This window comes from Cricetulus griseus, chromosome 8 (genome assembly GCF_003668045.3).
Source record: "Cricetulus griseus strain 17A/GY chromosome 8, alternate assembly CriGri-PICRH-1.0, whole genome shotgun sequence".
Classification (NCBI taxonomy): domain Eukaryota; kingdom Metazoa; phylum Chordata; class Mammalia; order Rodentia; family Cricetidae; genus Cricetulus; species Cricetulus griseus.
Genome location: NC_048601.1, coordinates 17219909 through 17234094, shown reverse-complemented (window position 1 = coordinate 17234094; position 14186 = coordinate 17219909). Strand labels below are relative to the sequence as shown.

General features: G+C 39.4%; 1 protein-coding gene across 1 annotated transcript; it reads right to left on the bottom strand.

Moving 5' to 3' along the window:
- Positions 1–1470: 1470 nt before the first annotated feature.
- On the bottom strand, positions 1471–12115 carry LOC100768879 (C-type lectin domain family 2 member H-like). The gene is made up of 6 exons (XM_027429965.1): positions 12028–12115; positions 9397–9529; positions 8277–8284; positions 3780–3955; positions 3131–3237; positions 1471–1585 (listed from the first exon to the last, which is right to left on the bottom strand). Exons 1-6 carry the CDS (start codon positions 12113–12115, stop codon positions 1471–1473), a joined length of 627 nt encoding a protein of 208 aa, XP_027285766.1.
- Positions 12116–14186: the final 2071 nt, after the last annotated feature.

The window sequence follows — 14186 nt, the reverse complement described above, 5'->3', positions numbered from 1 at the left end:
GTGTTTATCTAAGAAATAACACAGTTTATGCCGACTGGTGGTGGCACATGCCTATAAACACACCACTTGGGAGACAGAGGCAAGCAGGTCTGATTTCAAGACCAAGTGGTCTATAAAGAAGGTTCAGGACAGCCAAGGCTACACAGAGAAATCCTGTCTTGAAAAAAACAAAGAACCAAGCAATTGAAAGGAATCAAGAAAAAATACAAACTAAAATAAGTAATCTTCTATAAAAATGAACTTCAAGTATTTTTATTTCATTTCATTATTTATTTGTGGATTTTTATACACATAGCACAAGTTTGAAGGTCACAGAACAACTTGCTGTGAACAGTTTTCTGCTTGTGAGTCCAGGTATTAAACTCAGGGTATCAGTCTTAGTGGCCAGTGACTTTACCTTCAGAGCCATGTTTTTGGACCCAAACAAATACTATAATAAAGAATAAGTTTGTTCTTTATTAAAGAATAAACCATTCTTCTGTGGTGATGCATAGCCATCTTGAAATTAGGTACACATAGCAGCCTTGTCACAAAATTAAATTTACAGAAAGCGTTGGTGGTAAATATCAGTAGGGCAGTGTTTGCCCAGCACCAGTGAGAAGGATCAATTCAAATGTCAATCAAGTAAGAAGACAGAGTTAACAGAAGAGATGCTTGTGGCCTGTTATTTCATCCTCTTTGGGACTCATCAGTACAGTGTAGCATATAACCAAAAATTTTTCAATGTTTTGCTCCTGAAACTCAGACATGCATGAGATTCAGGAATTAACTGTCTCCTGATCTGAAAAGAACCCAGTAAAGAATAAAATTCAAATGACATACTCATATATGAAACTTTCAAACGATCCAATTAGAAAATTAAAATGACATTTGCTGATAACCTACCCTTAGTCTATTTTAATTTTATAAAGAACACCGAGAATAAAGTGTAACCTTTCTGACAATGGTATTGAATCTCAGAGTGTTCAGCATTGGTTTTATCCTGTCTAGATCTCTCTTCATGTTGGTCACTGAATTTTGTAAAAGAGTGATGGCAATGTTTACAAAATATTTGGAGGCTGCAGACTAATTATGAGCTTTCTTGTGATTATTGAATCATTCCCATGGTTTCAGTCACCTACAGTTTTACTTTCCATGCCTTTAAAGCAAGAACCAGTAAAAGAATTCAAATAGGGTCATAAAAGTGGAGCTCACTAATATGGATGTGACTGTACTTAAGATATGAGTACTAGCTCATACTCAAACAACTATTTAATTTACAATCATCTGTGTTCTTCTGATTCCATCTATCTGTGATCCTCTAAGTGAATTTTCATCTTCCGTGTAAACACATATTATTGATGGATTTTGATGATAATTTTAGCAGATCAGGAGTGGAACAGCAACTGCAGATAACAGGTCACAGAGCATCTGTTTCTCGTGAAGGCTTTGGCGCATTCCCTATCCTCCTTTTAAAATCTTTGGAACCAGTTAAATACATCTGTTGGACTTGCTACAAATCCACTTCCTGTGTGTGTAGTCCCTTGCACTGCTGATCCCCATGTCACTCAGGTAGCCACATTGTCCTTCTCCTCTGGTGGGTACCCTGAATCAAAACAAACAAACACACAAACAAACAAAAAACAAATGAAAAAATTCTGCACAGGCCAACATTGCATTCAAACACATGAACTAGTTTTGCACCTATCAACTTTTACGTACTCAGGTCTCAATTTGAGCAACATATTTTTGTTATTTGTCAATGTTGACCCTGTAAAGTGTGTCCGAGGAATTTGACTGGTGCTTGCTGCCATGTCCATATGGCCTTCTGCCATGTATAGCTTCACTGAGCATGATTTTTAATTCTAACTTGAAGCAGTATACACATGTATAAAGGTGGGAGAAAACCCATTTCTTAGTAAAATTCTGTAAGGTCTTTATTGATCACAGCCTGGGTCTGTGTTTTGTGGTTCCAGTGAATGACTCCACTCAAAATGGCTATTCTCACTTCCAATTGCTGTAGTGATATATTATTTATGATTTATTAGATCCTTGCCTTAGGATTAAGAATGCAAAGTCAGCCACAAGCCATAGAAGCCAAGCACACACCTTTAACCCCAGCATCCAGAAGCTAGGAGGTGGTGGTACACAGCTTTAATCCTAGGACTCAGTATTAAGAGATATATGGTTCTCTTTGAGTTCAAGGCTGCCCAGGGATACTTGAGATTGAATCAGTCTAAAAGAGTAACAGATCATATCCCTTTAATCCCAGCATTATAGGGGTATAAATGATAGAAGCAGGGTCTTATTAATTAGCAGTAGGCATTCGTTCTCCAGCCACACTGAAGATAGAAACATTCATTCTGCAGACACACTGAGGAGAGGTTTCAGTCTGAGGCTTGGTGAGAGCTCGTGGAGACAGGGTCAACACATTTAGACTGAGGTAGAAGTAACAAGCTAGGGGCTGGCTGCTTTGCTTCCCTGACCATCAATATCTGTCTCTGGGTCTTTTATTTTTCATGTTACAAAGAGCTGTCTCAGTGCTCATTGGTGATGAGAATTAGAGGAGGTCCCCAATGCCCTGGAGTCTCTGCTTCTGTGACAAGTGCAGCGGTGCACACAGTGAGCTGACAAGTCTTACCCCAGGAGTTCTGCAGTGACTTCCTGGGGTTTCAGAGCCCTCACTGCCTATCCCAGGCTCTGTCTACATCTGACAATGGTGTTTCTCAACAATGAAGAATTTTCAATTGGTTGTGGAGCATCTACCCCAGATGCTATCATCATGCTAAAGTTTTTGAGTGAAATCACACTAAAAGCTTTGAAAACAATAACCAATAAATGGGAGAACATCCAAAGGTTTTAATTTTAAAGGGACATAAAATTTGCTGAGAATTGGCTCTGTGTATAAGCACATACCCTGCCTCTGAGCCACAACTCCACTTGGAAGGTTTATGGTACTTCCTTCCTAGTACAGTTGGCTTCAAATGACACTGCCAATAATCTCTTACACACACACACACACACACACACACACACACACACACACACACACACACACACACAAAGAGTGTGTGTGTGAGAGAGAGAGAGAGGAGGGGGAGGGAGGGAGAGAGATGAACACAGTAGAAGGAATAGTGTTTTGAAAACATACAAATTGTTATATTCAGTGTTGTCTGCCCACATCCAAGGGTGCGCTGATGACTTTCTGTGCAGGCCAATCCAGTGGTCAGAAGGCCCTTTGTACCTCTTCAGGAAATTCTGTCATAAAACACAGAAAGCAAATTCATGAGTTTCTGAGCTTCAGATGACTGTTGAGTGTCTCCAACCTACAGCCTCCTCTAGCGATGGCAGCTGAGGGTCATTGAAATGGAGCCATAAAAACACTCAGTTCTCAGTGGATGCATTTTACATGTGTAATCCAAAGTACACTGATGACCAGCATCCCACTACAGCTGATTAAAATGTTCTTGGAGTTTTTAACAGATGCCATTTTTGTATACAACATGTAAATTCTTGGAGGAAAACATACATAATCACAGGTATCTTATAGATTGTATGTTTGTCCTTTGCGTGTTTTACTATGAGCACTACTTGAGAGCATGATTCTGGGATGTCTCAGGGCTCCAACCAGGAGCAAGAACACTACCACATTGTGTGTACTAACGTGCTACCCATATGCCCCACATACCCAATCTGCCTGGAGTGGGTTTCTTCCTCATGTTTCAGCTTTAAGATCTCTATCTCAAGGCAGTACATGTTTAGCAGGTCAAACAACAAACGAAGTCCGGACCATTTCTTACCAGCTCCTTCAGGCTGTTAAATATAGCTAGATGGGCCTCTAGTTCCATGCAGGAGGTCTGGCTGAATGTCCAGTTTCTCATGTCTTCAGAAAAATAAAAGCATTTACTTCCAAATCCAATCCAGTCTCTTGGGCAAGTGGTATAGCAAGTTCTAGGACTCTTAATGACTGGTCTCCCTAAAATGCAGTGTCATGAAATACAATAAGAAACATTTCCATGTCTGGTCCCTTTGTCTAGCATCTAAATCTCAATGTGGTGCACTTGGACTGTACTTTCATAACTGATGTCTAGGACACCCCTCCTAGCATCGTGGTCCCCGGTCAGGGCCTTCCAGTGAGCTCAAAGGAAATGCTTGATTTTCTTCTTTTATTTTATATTTTGAAACAGAATCTTGCTATGTCTCCCTTCCTAGCCTGGATCTCACTATGTAGACTGTACTTGTCTAGATCTTGTAGTAATCCTGCTGTCTGTGGCTCCTGAATGTGTATGCTGTGAGGAAATAATTTCTAGGCCATCAACTCCTGCCATCTGTTCCTTGTTCCTGGAATCCTGTAGCCTACTCTCACATAATCCTTCACATTTTCCTTTTCTCTTGACTAGAGAAAGAAAACTCCTATCTTGTCTAGATTTATTTTATTTTTTTATTTAGAGAATACCTTATTAGTTTTGTAATCAAATCCATGTAGATAAGACCTTACATATTTAATACAGTGCGTTACCCCTGTACAAATGGAAAAAAAAATAAGTTCAACATTTCTAGACCAATATGACTGTTAATTTCTGTACAATGCCAAGTCAACATGGTAAACTGGGATACTTTTTTCCAAAGTTGACAGCACAGCTAAAGTTTCCAAAAATTCAGATTATATATGTGTATATATTTATATTGATATAGAAAGACCAATAATAGCAGTATGTTATGCATCAATAGCAACAACAGCTTTTCCAGGTTCTGCAGTATTTGAACAAAATTGTAGAGACATCCAGCACACTCTGTTTAAAAAAATCAAAAACAAAACAAAAACCAAAAATGTAAAAAACAAAATCCCAGATCTTGTCTAGATTTTACTATAGAGAAATGCCAGCCTGCAAAACATGGCAGGGTCAAAATAGCTCTTAAATGCAAGAATTTTAGTCATGGGTTTCCTATAATGCTATCATATACACATGAAATGTGTATATCACATGCTGGCTCTTATTAGAGTCAGTCAGCATGACTGACATTAAAAAATCTGATAACAGCCTTGTGTTGTTCCTGATTTTAGAGTAATCCCATTGAGTCTCTCTCCATGTAGTTTGATGTTGGCTGTTTGTTTACTGTATATTGCTTTTATTATGTTCAGGTATGTTCTTCTTATCCATGATCTTTCTATAACCTTTATCATGAAGGGGTGTTGTATTTTATCATAGGCTTTTTCAGCATTTAGTGAGATGATCATATGGTTGTTATTTTTTAGTTTGTTTCTATGATGGATTACATTGACAGATTTTCCTATGTTGAACCATCCCTGCACCTCTGGGAAGAAGCCTACTGAATCATGGTGGATGATTTTTCTGATATGTTCTTGGATTCGATTTGCCAGTATTTTATAAAGTATTTTTGCATCAAAGTTCATGAGGGAAATTGGTCTGTAGTCCTCTTTCTTAGTTGTGTCTTTGTGTGGCTTGGGTACCAATGTAATTGAAGTCTCATAAAAAGAGTTTGTCAATGACCCTTCTGCTTCTATTGTGTGGAACACTTTGAGGAGTACTGGTATTAGCTCTTCTTTGAATTTCTGGTAGAATTCTTCAGTGAAACCATCTGGTCCTGGGCTTTTTTTGGTTGGGAGTCTTTAATGGCTACTTCTATTTCATTAGGGGTTATAGGTCTTATTTAAATTGCTTAAATTTTCTTGATTTAATTTTAATACATGATACTTATTCAGAAAATCGTCCATTTCCTTTAAATTTTCCCATTTTGTGGAGTAAAGGTTTTCAAACTATACACCTGATAATTCTCTGGATTTCCTCTATATCACTTGTTATGTCCCAGTTTTTGTGTTTGATTTTGTCAATTTGCATATTTTTTCTCTGCCTTTTGGTTAGTTTGGATAAAGTTCTATCGTGTTGATTTTCTTGAAGAAACAACTCTTTGTTTCATTGATTCTTTGTATTGTTTTCTTTCTTTCTACTTATTGATTTCAGCCTTTAATTTGATATTTTCCTGATCTACTCCTTCTGGGTGAGTTAACTCAACTATGTTCATAGCAGCATTATTTGTAATAGCCAGAACCTGGAAGAAATCTAATGCCCCTCAATGGAAGAATGGATAAAGAAAATGTGGTACGTTTACACGATGGCTGCTACTCAGCGGTACAAAAAAAAAAAAAATGAAATCTTGAAATTCACAGGCAATGGATGGAAATAGAAGAAACCTTCCTGAGTGAGGTAACCCACACATAGAAAGACAAACATGGTATGTACTTTCTCATAAGTGGATATTAGACATAGAGCAAAGGATAACTAGTCTATTATCCACAACCCCAGAAGAGCTAGGAAACAAGGTGGAACCTAAGAGAGACATATATGATCCCGCTGGAGAAGGGAAAAGGAACAAGACCTCCTGAGTAATTTGGGAGCACAGGGGGAGGGGCAGGGAGGGAGGAGAAAGAGGAGTGGGAAAGGGGAGGGAGGAGAACATGAGGAATCAGGAAGGTGGAACTGGGGGAAGAACAGAGAAAGACTGCAAGGAAAGAGATGTCTTAATAGAGGGAGCCATTGTGGGCTTAATGAGAAACCTGGCACTAGGAAAATCTCCAGGAATCCACAAGGATGACTCCAACTAAGAATCTAAACAATAGTGGAGAGGCTACCTTAAATGCCCTTCCCCTATAATGAGATTGATGACTACCTTAAATGCCATCATAGAGCCTTCATCTAGTAGCTGATGGAAGCAGAAGCAGAGATTCACAGCTAAGCACTGAGCTGAACTCCTGGAATCCAGTTATAGAGAGGGAGGGGTGATGAGCAAAGGGATCAAGACCATGCTGGGGAAACCCACAGAAACAGCTGACCTGAGCAAGTGGGAGCTCATGGATCCCAGACTGACAACTGGGGAACTGTCATAAGACCAAACCAGCCCTCCTGAATGTGGCAGTCAATTTGGGGGGGTGGCTTGGTTAGTCTATGGGGCCTCTGGAAGCAGAAGCAGTATTTATCCTTAGTGCACAAAGGGGCTTTGGGAACCCATTCCCAATGGAGGGATACTCTCTCAGACTAAATACACAGGGGAGGGCCTAGGTCCTGTCCCAAATTATGTTTCAGACTTTGATGGTTCCCCATAGGAGGCCTCACCCCACCTGAGGAGTGGATGGAGGTGGGATTGGGAGTTTGTGGGAAAATGGGGGGATGGGAGGGAGAGGGAACTGGGATTGGTATGCAAAGTAAGATTTTTTAATTAAAAATTAATTAAAAAATCTGACAACAATGCTGGACAATGATCAGGCTTGACATTAATCCCAGTACTTTTGAGGCAGAGGCAGGTAGAACTCTGTGAGTGTAAGGCCACCTTGTTTAGAAGCATGCGCAGAAATAGGGACACTTGTTTGCTGCTGGTTGTGAGTACAAACTGATACAGACAGCATGGAGGTTCCTCAGAAAAAAATTAAAAATAAACTTGCCATGTGACACATTTCTTTACTCTTGGGTATGTAAGAAGAGAATTCCACATCCTACCAAGGATACTTGTACATCAGTGGTCATTGCTCCCCTATTTACAATAGTAAGGAAATGGACCTGACCTAGCTGTCCATCTCCTGATGGACAGATAGTGAAAATGTGTTACATATACAAAACAGAATGTTATTCAGCTGTGAATAAAAAATGAAATTTGTAGGAAAGTGTGTGGCTTGGGAAAGCATAATACTGAGTGAGGTCACCCAAACTCCGAAAGAAAGCGACCCATGTACTCTCTCACATGCAATCCCAGCCTGTGATGCACAGTGTAAACCCCTGTGAGTGTGGGCATCCCATAATACATAGAAATGAGAACAAGGAAGAGTGGTGTAATTCAATGAGGAAGGACAGCGTGCAGGAAAGGGAATAAGAGTTTTGAAAATGTGTTATGAATAGCATTGTTTTTCTAGTTTTAACTTTGCCTTGGTTTTTCTTTTCTGTGGCAGATAAGTGCATAAAAATGTGATTGACAGTAAAGGTCTAAAACCATAACCAAAGCTCCATGGCTTCAGAAAGGCTATTGTAACTATGTGGAAGTTCACTGGGATACATAGAGTTTGGGACTTGACAAATGTTGGAATGGCTATGCTAATGGAGCTGTGTGATGTTTTCATTTATGAGTCCATTGCAATAAAGTGGTGTGTGTGTGTGTGTGTGTGTGTGTGTGTGTGTGTGTGTGTGTGTGTGTGTGTGATTATGTATGGGTAAGAAGCTCTGAGTACAGCAAGGGTTTAGAGGACAGCTTAGAAGAATAACAGACACTTTGCTTTCATACCTTCAAACTTTTCTTCCTTCAGCAGGTCAGAATGAAACTGCTGCTGTTTAAATGGTCTGCTGAGCCCTAGAAACAAATGATTTGATGAGAAATATTAAATACCAAAAATGACTGCCCAATTATTTTTAGTTGAAGAAAATTTGTTTTACTTATCCCAGCTCCTATACCCAGTACTATGAGGCTTTAGTGAACCAGACAAACACAAGGGGCAGTGAGGGTGACTGTCGCTTCTTTTCATCTGACTCTTATCAGAGCTACATAATAGTTTAGCTTACACTGACTAAGACTTGTTGGCAAATGCTTGTCCTGTTTAGATGTGTGTATTATTTTTTTTGGCATGGCTAAAGATGATTTCATAATGGGTGATGGTGGTGCATATTTTTAATCCCAGCACTTGGGAGGAGGAGGCAGGTGAATCCCCAAGCTCAAGCTCAGCAAGGTCTATATAGTGAGTTTCAAGACAGCCAGGAGTACATAGAGAAACCCTGTCACAGAAAACACACACACACACACACACACACACACACACACACACACACACACACACACACACACACTCACCATGAACATTTACTCCAGCTATGGCAGTCAAGTTGTACAAGATTTTATCACAGTATTCAGAGCACTCTATAACTAAAAGCTTAGGAATAACATATTCTGGAAGTTTCTAGTTAATATTTTCACATCAGGGTTGAGGATATTAACTGAAACCATGGGTCATGGGGGTAGGGGTTTCTCTACCTTCCTTCACCTTATTACTCTTCACTGTTCTCACTTCCCTTTGCTGTAGCCATCTCGAGAGTCTCTTTTCAGGTTTTCCTCTCCTTTTTCTCTGTGTTGAGTAGTTCTCACAGGTGGACATATGTCTCCTGCATCTCTTTCTAGAGATTGCTGAATGCCATCTTCCCAGGGATGCTGAGCCCGGCCTCCTGGGCTCACCACAGCCTGTGCTGACCCTTAACTGCATCTTCCTGCTAGACAATAAGTTCCCAGAGAACAGGAATTACAATGTCTTTTCTCTCCAGCCCTTCACACAGTGCCTGGCTCAAAGTGGTAATTAAGTATTTGCTGACAACATACAGGTGTAGAAAATGCTACGAAATTTGTAGAACAAGTCACTCACCTGACAATGACAAAGTAAATTTAAGTGAAACTACAGCTACAATGAGGGCCATAATTACTGCATAGACATAGCAGCAATATAGCTTAGTAGAAGACTCAATGGAGATGATTCTGAGACATTTTCCATTATACTTTTTGCCTGAAAATATAAATGTTAGAACATTAATTTCAGAACCTGCAAGAGCAGGTAAAGATAACATAGAAAAAGGTAAGAGTGTTTGCTCAATATTCTAGTGTGGCTCTGGGGACCCTAGTCAGTACAATAGGGCAAGCATAAGAAAAAACAGTCAGGCTTCATAGAGATAAAAGTCTTGCTATTCAGACAACATGGATATATCTACACATAAATTTCTAAGAAGTCTATTAAAAGGGCTGTAAAAATAATGGAAGTGTTTACAATGTTGCAGGAAAATATGTCAAGAAGCAAAATAAATTTCATTTTCATATGCCAGCAATTGTCAAGTGCAAACAAGGATAGCAATATTCCAAGCATGTCTAAATACACAATTACCCATCTATTGAAACATTGGGTTTTTAAAACTCTTAGTACATTGTAGGTATGATTTCTTTGGAGAGAGACAGAGACAGACAGACAGACATACACACACAGAGAGTGTGGGGTATAGAAGCATAGATTAAGACACATGGGACTTGGTTAAATATAGGTTAATTTTATCCAGGGAGAAGTCACTTACATAAGAAACCAATGACCTGTAAGTTCTATCTCCAAGGATCCACACCCAGGATGCCCTCCGTGACTGGATCAGGAACCAAGACAGAGTGAGTTCAGGTCCGGGACCCCAGACCTAGCCTTTCCCTGTCACATCTGCACCTGTGACCATGCCTAAATGGTTGTGGTCAATGCAACAGGTGCTGACAGGGTGGATATCTCACTACAATTCCCCTTTTAGTTTAAAGAAAAGATTTATATGTGATACAAAAGTACATGCAAAGATAGCAAATATCAGGTGTGCTCTAGGAGAAGGAAAAGTAAGAACATACACACTTAAAGCCTATCGCCAGTGACACAATTAGAGCAAATGGCAGGAACCACATATCCAGTCCTAGGGTAAGGGTATAACAGAGATTGCTATAGAGTTGTCCTAAGCTGGAAAGATTAAGTCTTGCATATAAAATTTCTATCTAGGAAGAGAGAACAATAATTGTGACAGTCTAAATCTTCAACCTCATCAAAGACCTGAGAAGGAGGATAACAATACTAGGGTATACAGGAAGTGCAGGTGAGCAACTTCCAAAGGTGCAGCGGGGACAGTCACCCAAAGTTTCACAGCAGCGTAGGGGCGACCAGCTTTGGCTAATGACTAGAGTATCTGACTGACCAACACAGAAGCAGAGAGGTAAAAAGGTTGTCTTACCCTGACTTGTCAAGGTTTAGCAGTCTTCTAGGTTTATCTCCTGCAATCACAGTAGGACAGCATGACCAAAGTCTGTGGTTGAGGTGGGGCAGTTCTTTGTCCAAGAGACCAGTAGGTTTAGTCGAGGAGAGGCAGGGTGGATATCTCACTACCAGGGTGGGGGGTGGAGGGGTGGAGGGGATGCTAACCTACTAGCCCACTGTTTATCTTTTTATTCCTTTTTAGCAACCAGAGCAGAGTTCTCATTGCACTAAATCCAATTTACTTTTCTGGTGTATTAGTAAAGCCTTAGGTATTGGTATTAGATGAGGAAATCTTTACCTAAGACAAGCTCCTATCATTAAGATGTCTTTTATTTTTTTTCTTCAAATAGATTTAAGTTCTAGGCTTCATGTTTGGGTCTGTGATCCATTTTGAGTCTGTTATAATACACAGGAAGAGGTGTGAGTCTTACCATGAAAAAACACTAAGTATCATATGCAGATGAGTTTTAATCCTTTCTCTACCTGAGAATTGTGCACCTTCCCCATAGTACATGTGCCTATGTGCTATAAATAAACACACACTGATTTTTAAAAAGAAAAATATGCCATATTTTGGAATAAAATTTTGTTTACATAGTACCTACATGCATTAACTGTGCTTGATATTACCAAAATCTGGGGAATATAGTTGAAAAATACTTTAGCATTTTGTTACAAAGAGGCCATATTTCCCTCTTGCTCTGTATCTAAGGGAAATTCCTGTGTTTAGATAAAAAAAAACCTGTCTGTGTTGACAGCAGCTTTATGAATTAACACTGTATTTTGCAACAGCTCAAATATCCCTGAGCTTGTGATAAAATAAAGCAACATTACTCAGCACTGGGGAAAAGGATTGAAAAAAAAGCAACCCTGGACATCATGCTTGCACCTGCCCATATTTTATGCTGGTTAAATGATCCTCAGCTTGCTGTCCCCACAGGTCCCTAATCTAGTTCATAAACACCAAAAGTAAATTTAAAAAATAAAACACTCCAACCTAACCAACCAGACAAACAAAAACCATGTCTCAGGCTTTTGTAATTAACTTACTGTTCATTTCTCTTGCCTAAAAATACTTGAATATTATGTACTCTGAGAGAGTAGCGAAGAGAGCCCTCCTCGAATCTCCACTTCTACAGAGACCCACTGTCAGAGTCTAACAGGCAAGTGTTTCAGCTCCTCTGAGGGCCCCAGGTGAATCTCATTTATTTTGAGTCAAGTAAGATTAAAATACATACCTATTTTTACCTCTTTCTGCTTTTCTGGAGTAATGAGGTCAGTCTTTATCATGCTCATGGAAGCCTCTTCAATCTTTACAGCACCCATCTGTGAGCTGAGAGGAAGAGACTCAACTGAATCCAGGAGGGGGTTTGAAACTTGGACTTGGGGAGAGTGAGAAGGAACCTTGTATTCTGTATGTTGTTCCTAATAAGCATTTTATTAGCACAGTCCAGCCTTCTGCGTGATTCATAAGACACTCCCTATCAGTACTGAACACATCATCATCTCCCAGAAACAGAATTACAAAGCAATCTGTGGCCACTGTGAGGATCAATCTAAGCCAATCTGCTACAAGTTGAAAATGCTCTAAGAGTCATGTCCTTCCCTCCTTTCTCTGTACACAAGTTCTTAATATTTTTCCCTACTGTATCCAAATTTTCTACATCTAAAATCAGCCAGTATGGAAACCAGGGACTGACTGTCTGCACAAATTTAAGAAAATTATTCAACTGGCCTATGCTCATCTCAATTCATTTTTTAAAAGCATAGGTTTAATAATATCAATAAAGCATTGTTTTTATTTAGACTTTCCTTGACCCATGCTGAAGGAGACTACACAAGGAGAAAATGTAGGGGAAAATAGGAAACTATTGGGCTACTCCCCTTTCTTCACTTGACAGTCACTAGCCAAGGGGCTACAGCATCATGAGGGAGATGCTATCTGTGGCCATCATTAGAGGAATGTATCTCCTTTGTGGACAATCCCCAGGAGAATGCTACACTCTGGACAATCTCCAAGGAGAGCTGCCTCTCTCCCACAGACAGTCTTCTTGATTACCCCTTCAATATCCCTGCTCCTGGTGCTAGGTACCACCACTGTGAGGACCAGTCTCCAGCAGAGCAGGGCTCAAAGGGATCCACAGAGTAGGCTAAGAATTTTTTATCTGAGTGGGTAAGGGGAAGATGTATAAACACTCATAGACTCTCTTGATGGCTTCCTTCTGGCCTTTTCTTCATTCTTCTTCTGTATTCTCTCTTTTTAATTTTCCTGGTGATTTCTTTCTCTCATTGTTGATGTTTTTCTTCTAACTCTCTTTAGTTTTTCCCTGACATCTTATATACGACAGCAGACCTTACAAGCAACACAAAAATTACAACGTGGTTTCATTATATTTTTAAGTGTAAGATTACAATGAATACAAGCAAAACCCAGCATGTTTTCCATATCCCTCACATAATTAAACATTTATATATTACAGGTGAAATACAAAATGTCCCAAGAAACCACCTACATTTGTGTCTAAACAATTTGCCATAGGTTAACAGAGTGTGAGCAATCAAGTTATTTTTCTCAGCCAGTTCTTTTGCTGGCATTCTGTATTCTATGGTTACAAAGAAAGGATCATTTTTTTTTAATTTCAAATAGTAAAATACAAGGAATCTTAGAAAAATCACAAATCTAAATCTCTGTATATAGAAGAAAAATAAAAACCAGTCAGCTCTACTGAAAACCTCAGGGAGTATACACACTAGTCAACAGTTTTTATAGCAGGAAGGTGAGAGCAGAAATGGGCACCAAGAATTAATCCTCACCTTTGATCACCAACACATCCTATCAAGAAAGGCATATCAGCTAGTAATAATGGGGTTGCTTTGTTCTTGTTCCCTGACCTTAACGAGTCCCTCACTCAGCTAAGTGCCTTTCTAAACTTTAATATGTCTTCTTGGGTTTATAACCTCAAAGCTATTGAACAAAACATCTTAGTCTAACTTCAACTTATATTCAAAGTTTTGTTTCAGCTATGATGCACTCCAAAACCTGTGAACACATCTCCCAACATTAAGATTAAAATAATTTAAGCTAGCTAGGCTACTGGGACTCAACTGTTTTCCTTAATCATTAACCTAAACCACAGTCTATATGGCTCCTCAATAGAAACTCATGTGATCTAGCTGTGTGACACTTTCTTGTCTCATTTTTTATCCTTTGCAGCCTGTGATTTATCAGAGGCAGAGGCAACATTTTGTCCTACCTTTACCTATAGTGAATTTTCCACTAAACTAAACTCTATCATAATTGCGTACTGTATTTACTAAAGACCACCAATTGATAAAATCCTACTTGAACTAGCATCACTATTATATAAAGACATTGTTTCAGTTAAACAGTACACTG

Bases quoted from the DNA above. Each gene is read 5' to 3' on its own strand.
- LOC100768879 (XM_027429965.1), bottom strand. From the start codon at position 12,115: ATGGGTGCTGTAAAGATTGAAGAGGCTTCCATGAGCATGATAAAGACT. The intron at 9,530-12,027 runs GTATGTATTTTA...TTATATTTTCAG, and splicing joins GCAGAAAGAGGTAAAAATAG to GCAAAAAGTATAATGGAAAA. The intron at 1,586-3,130 runs GTATGTTTTCAA...GTTTTGATTCAG, and splicing joins AACACTGAATATAACAATTT to GGTACCCACCAGAGGAGAAG.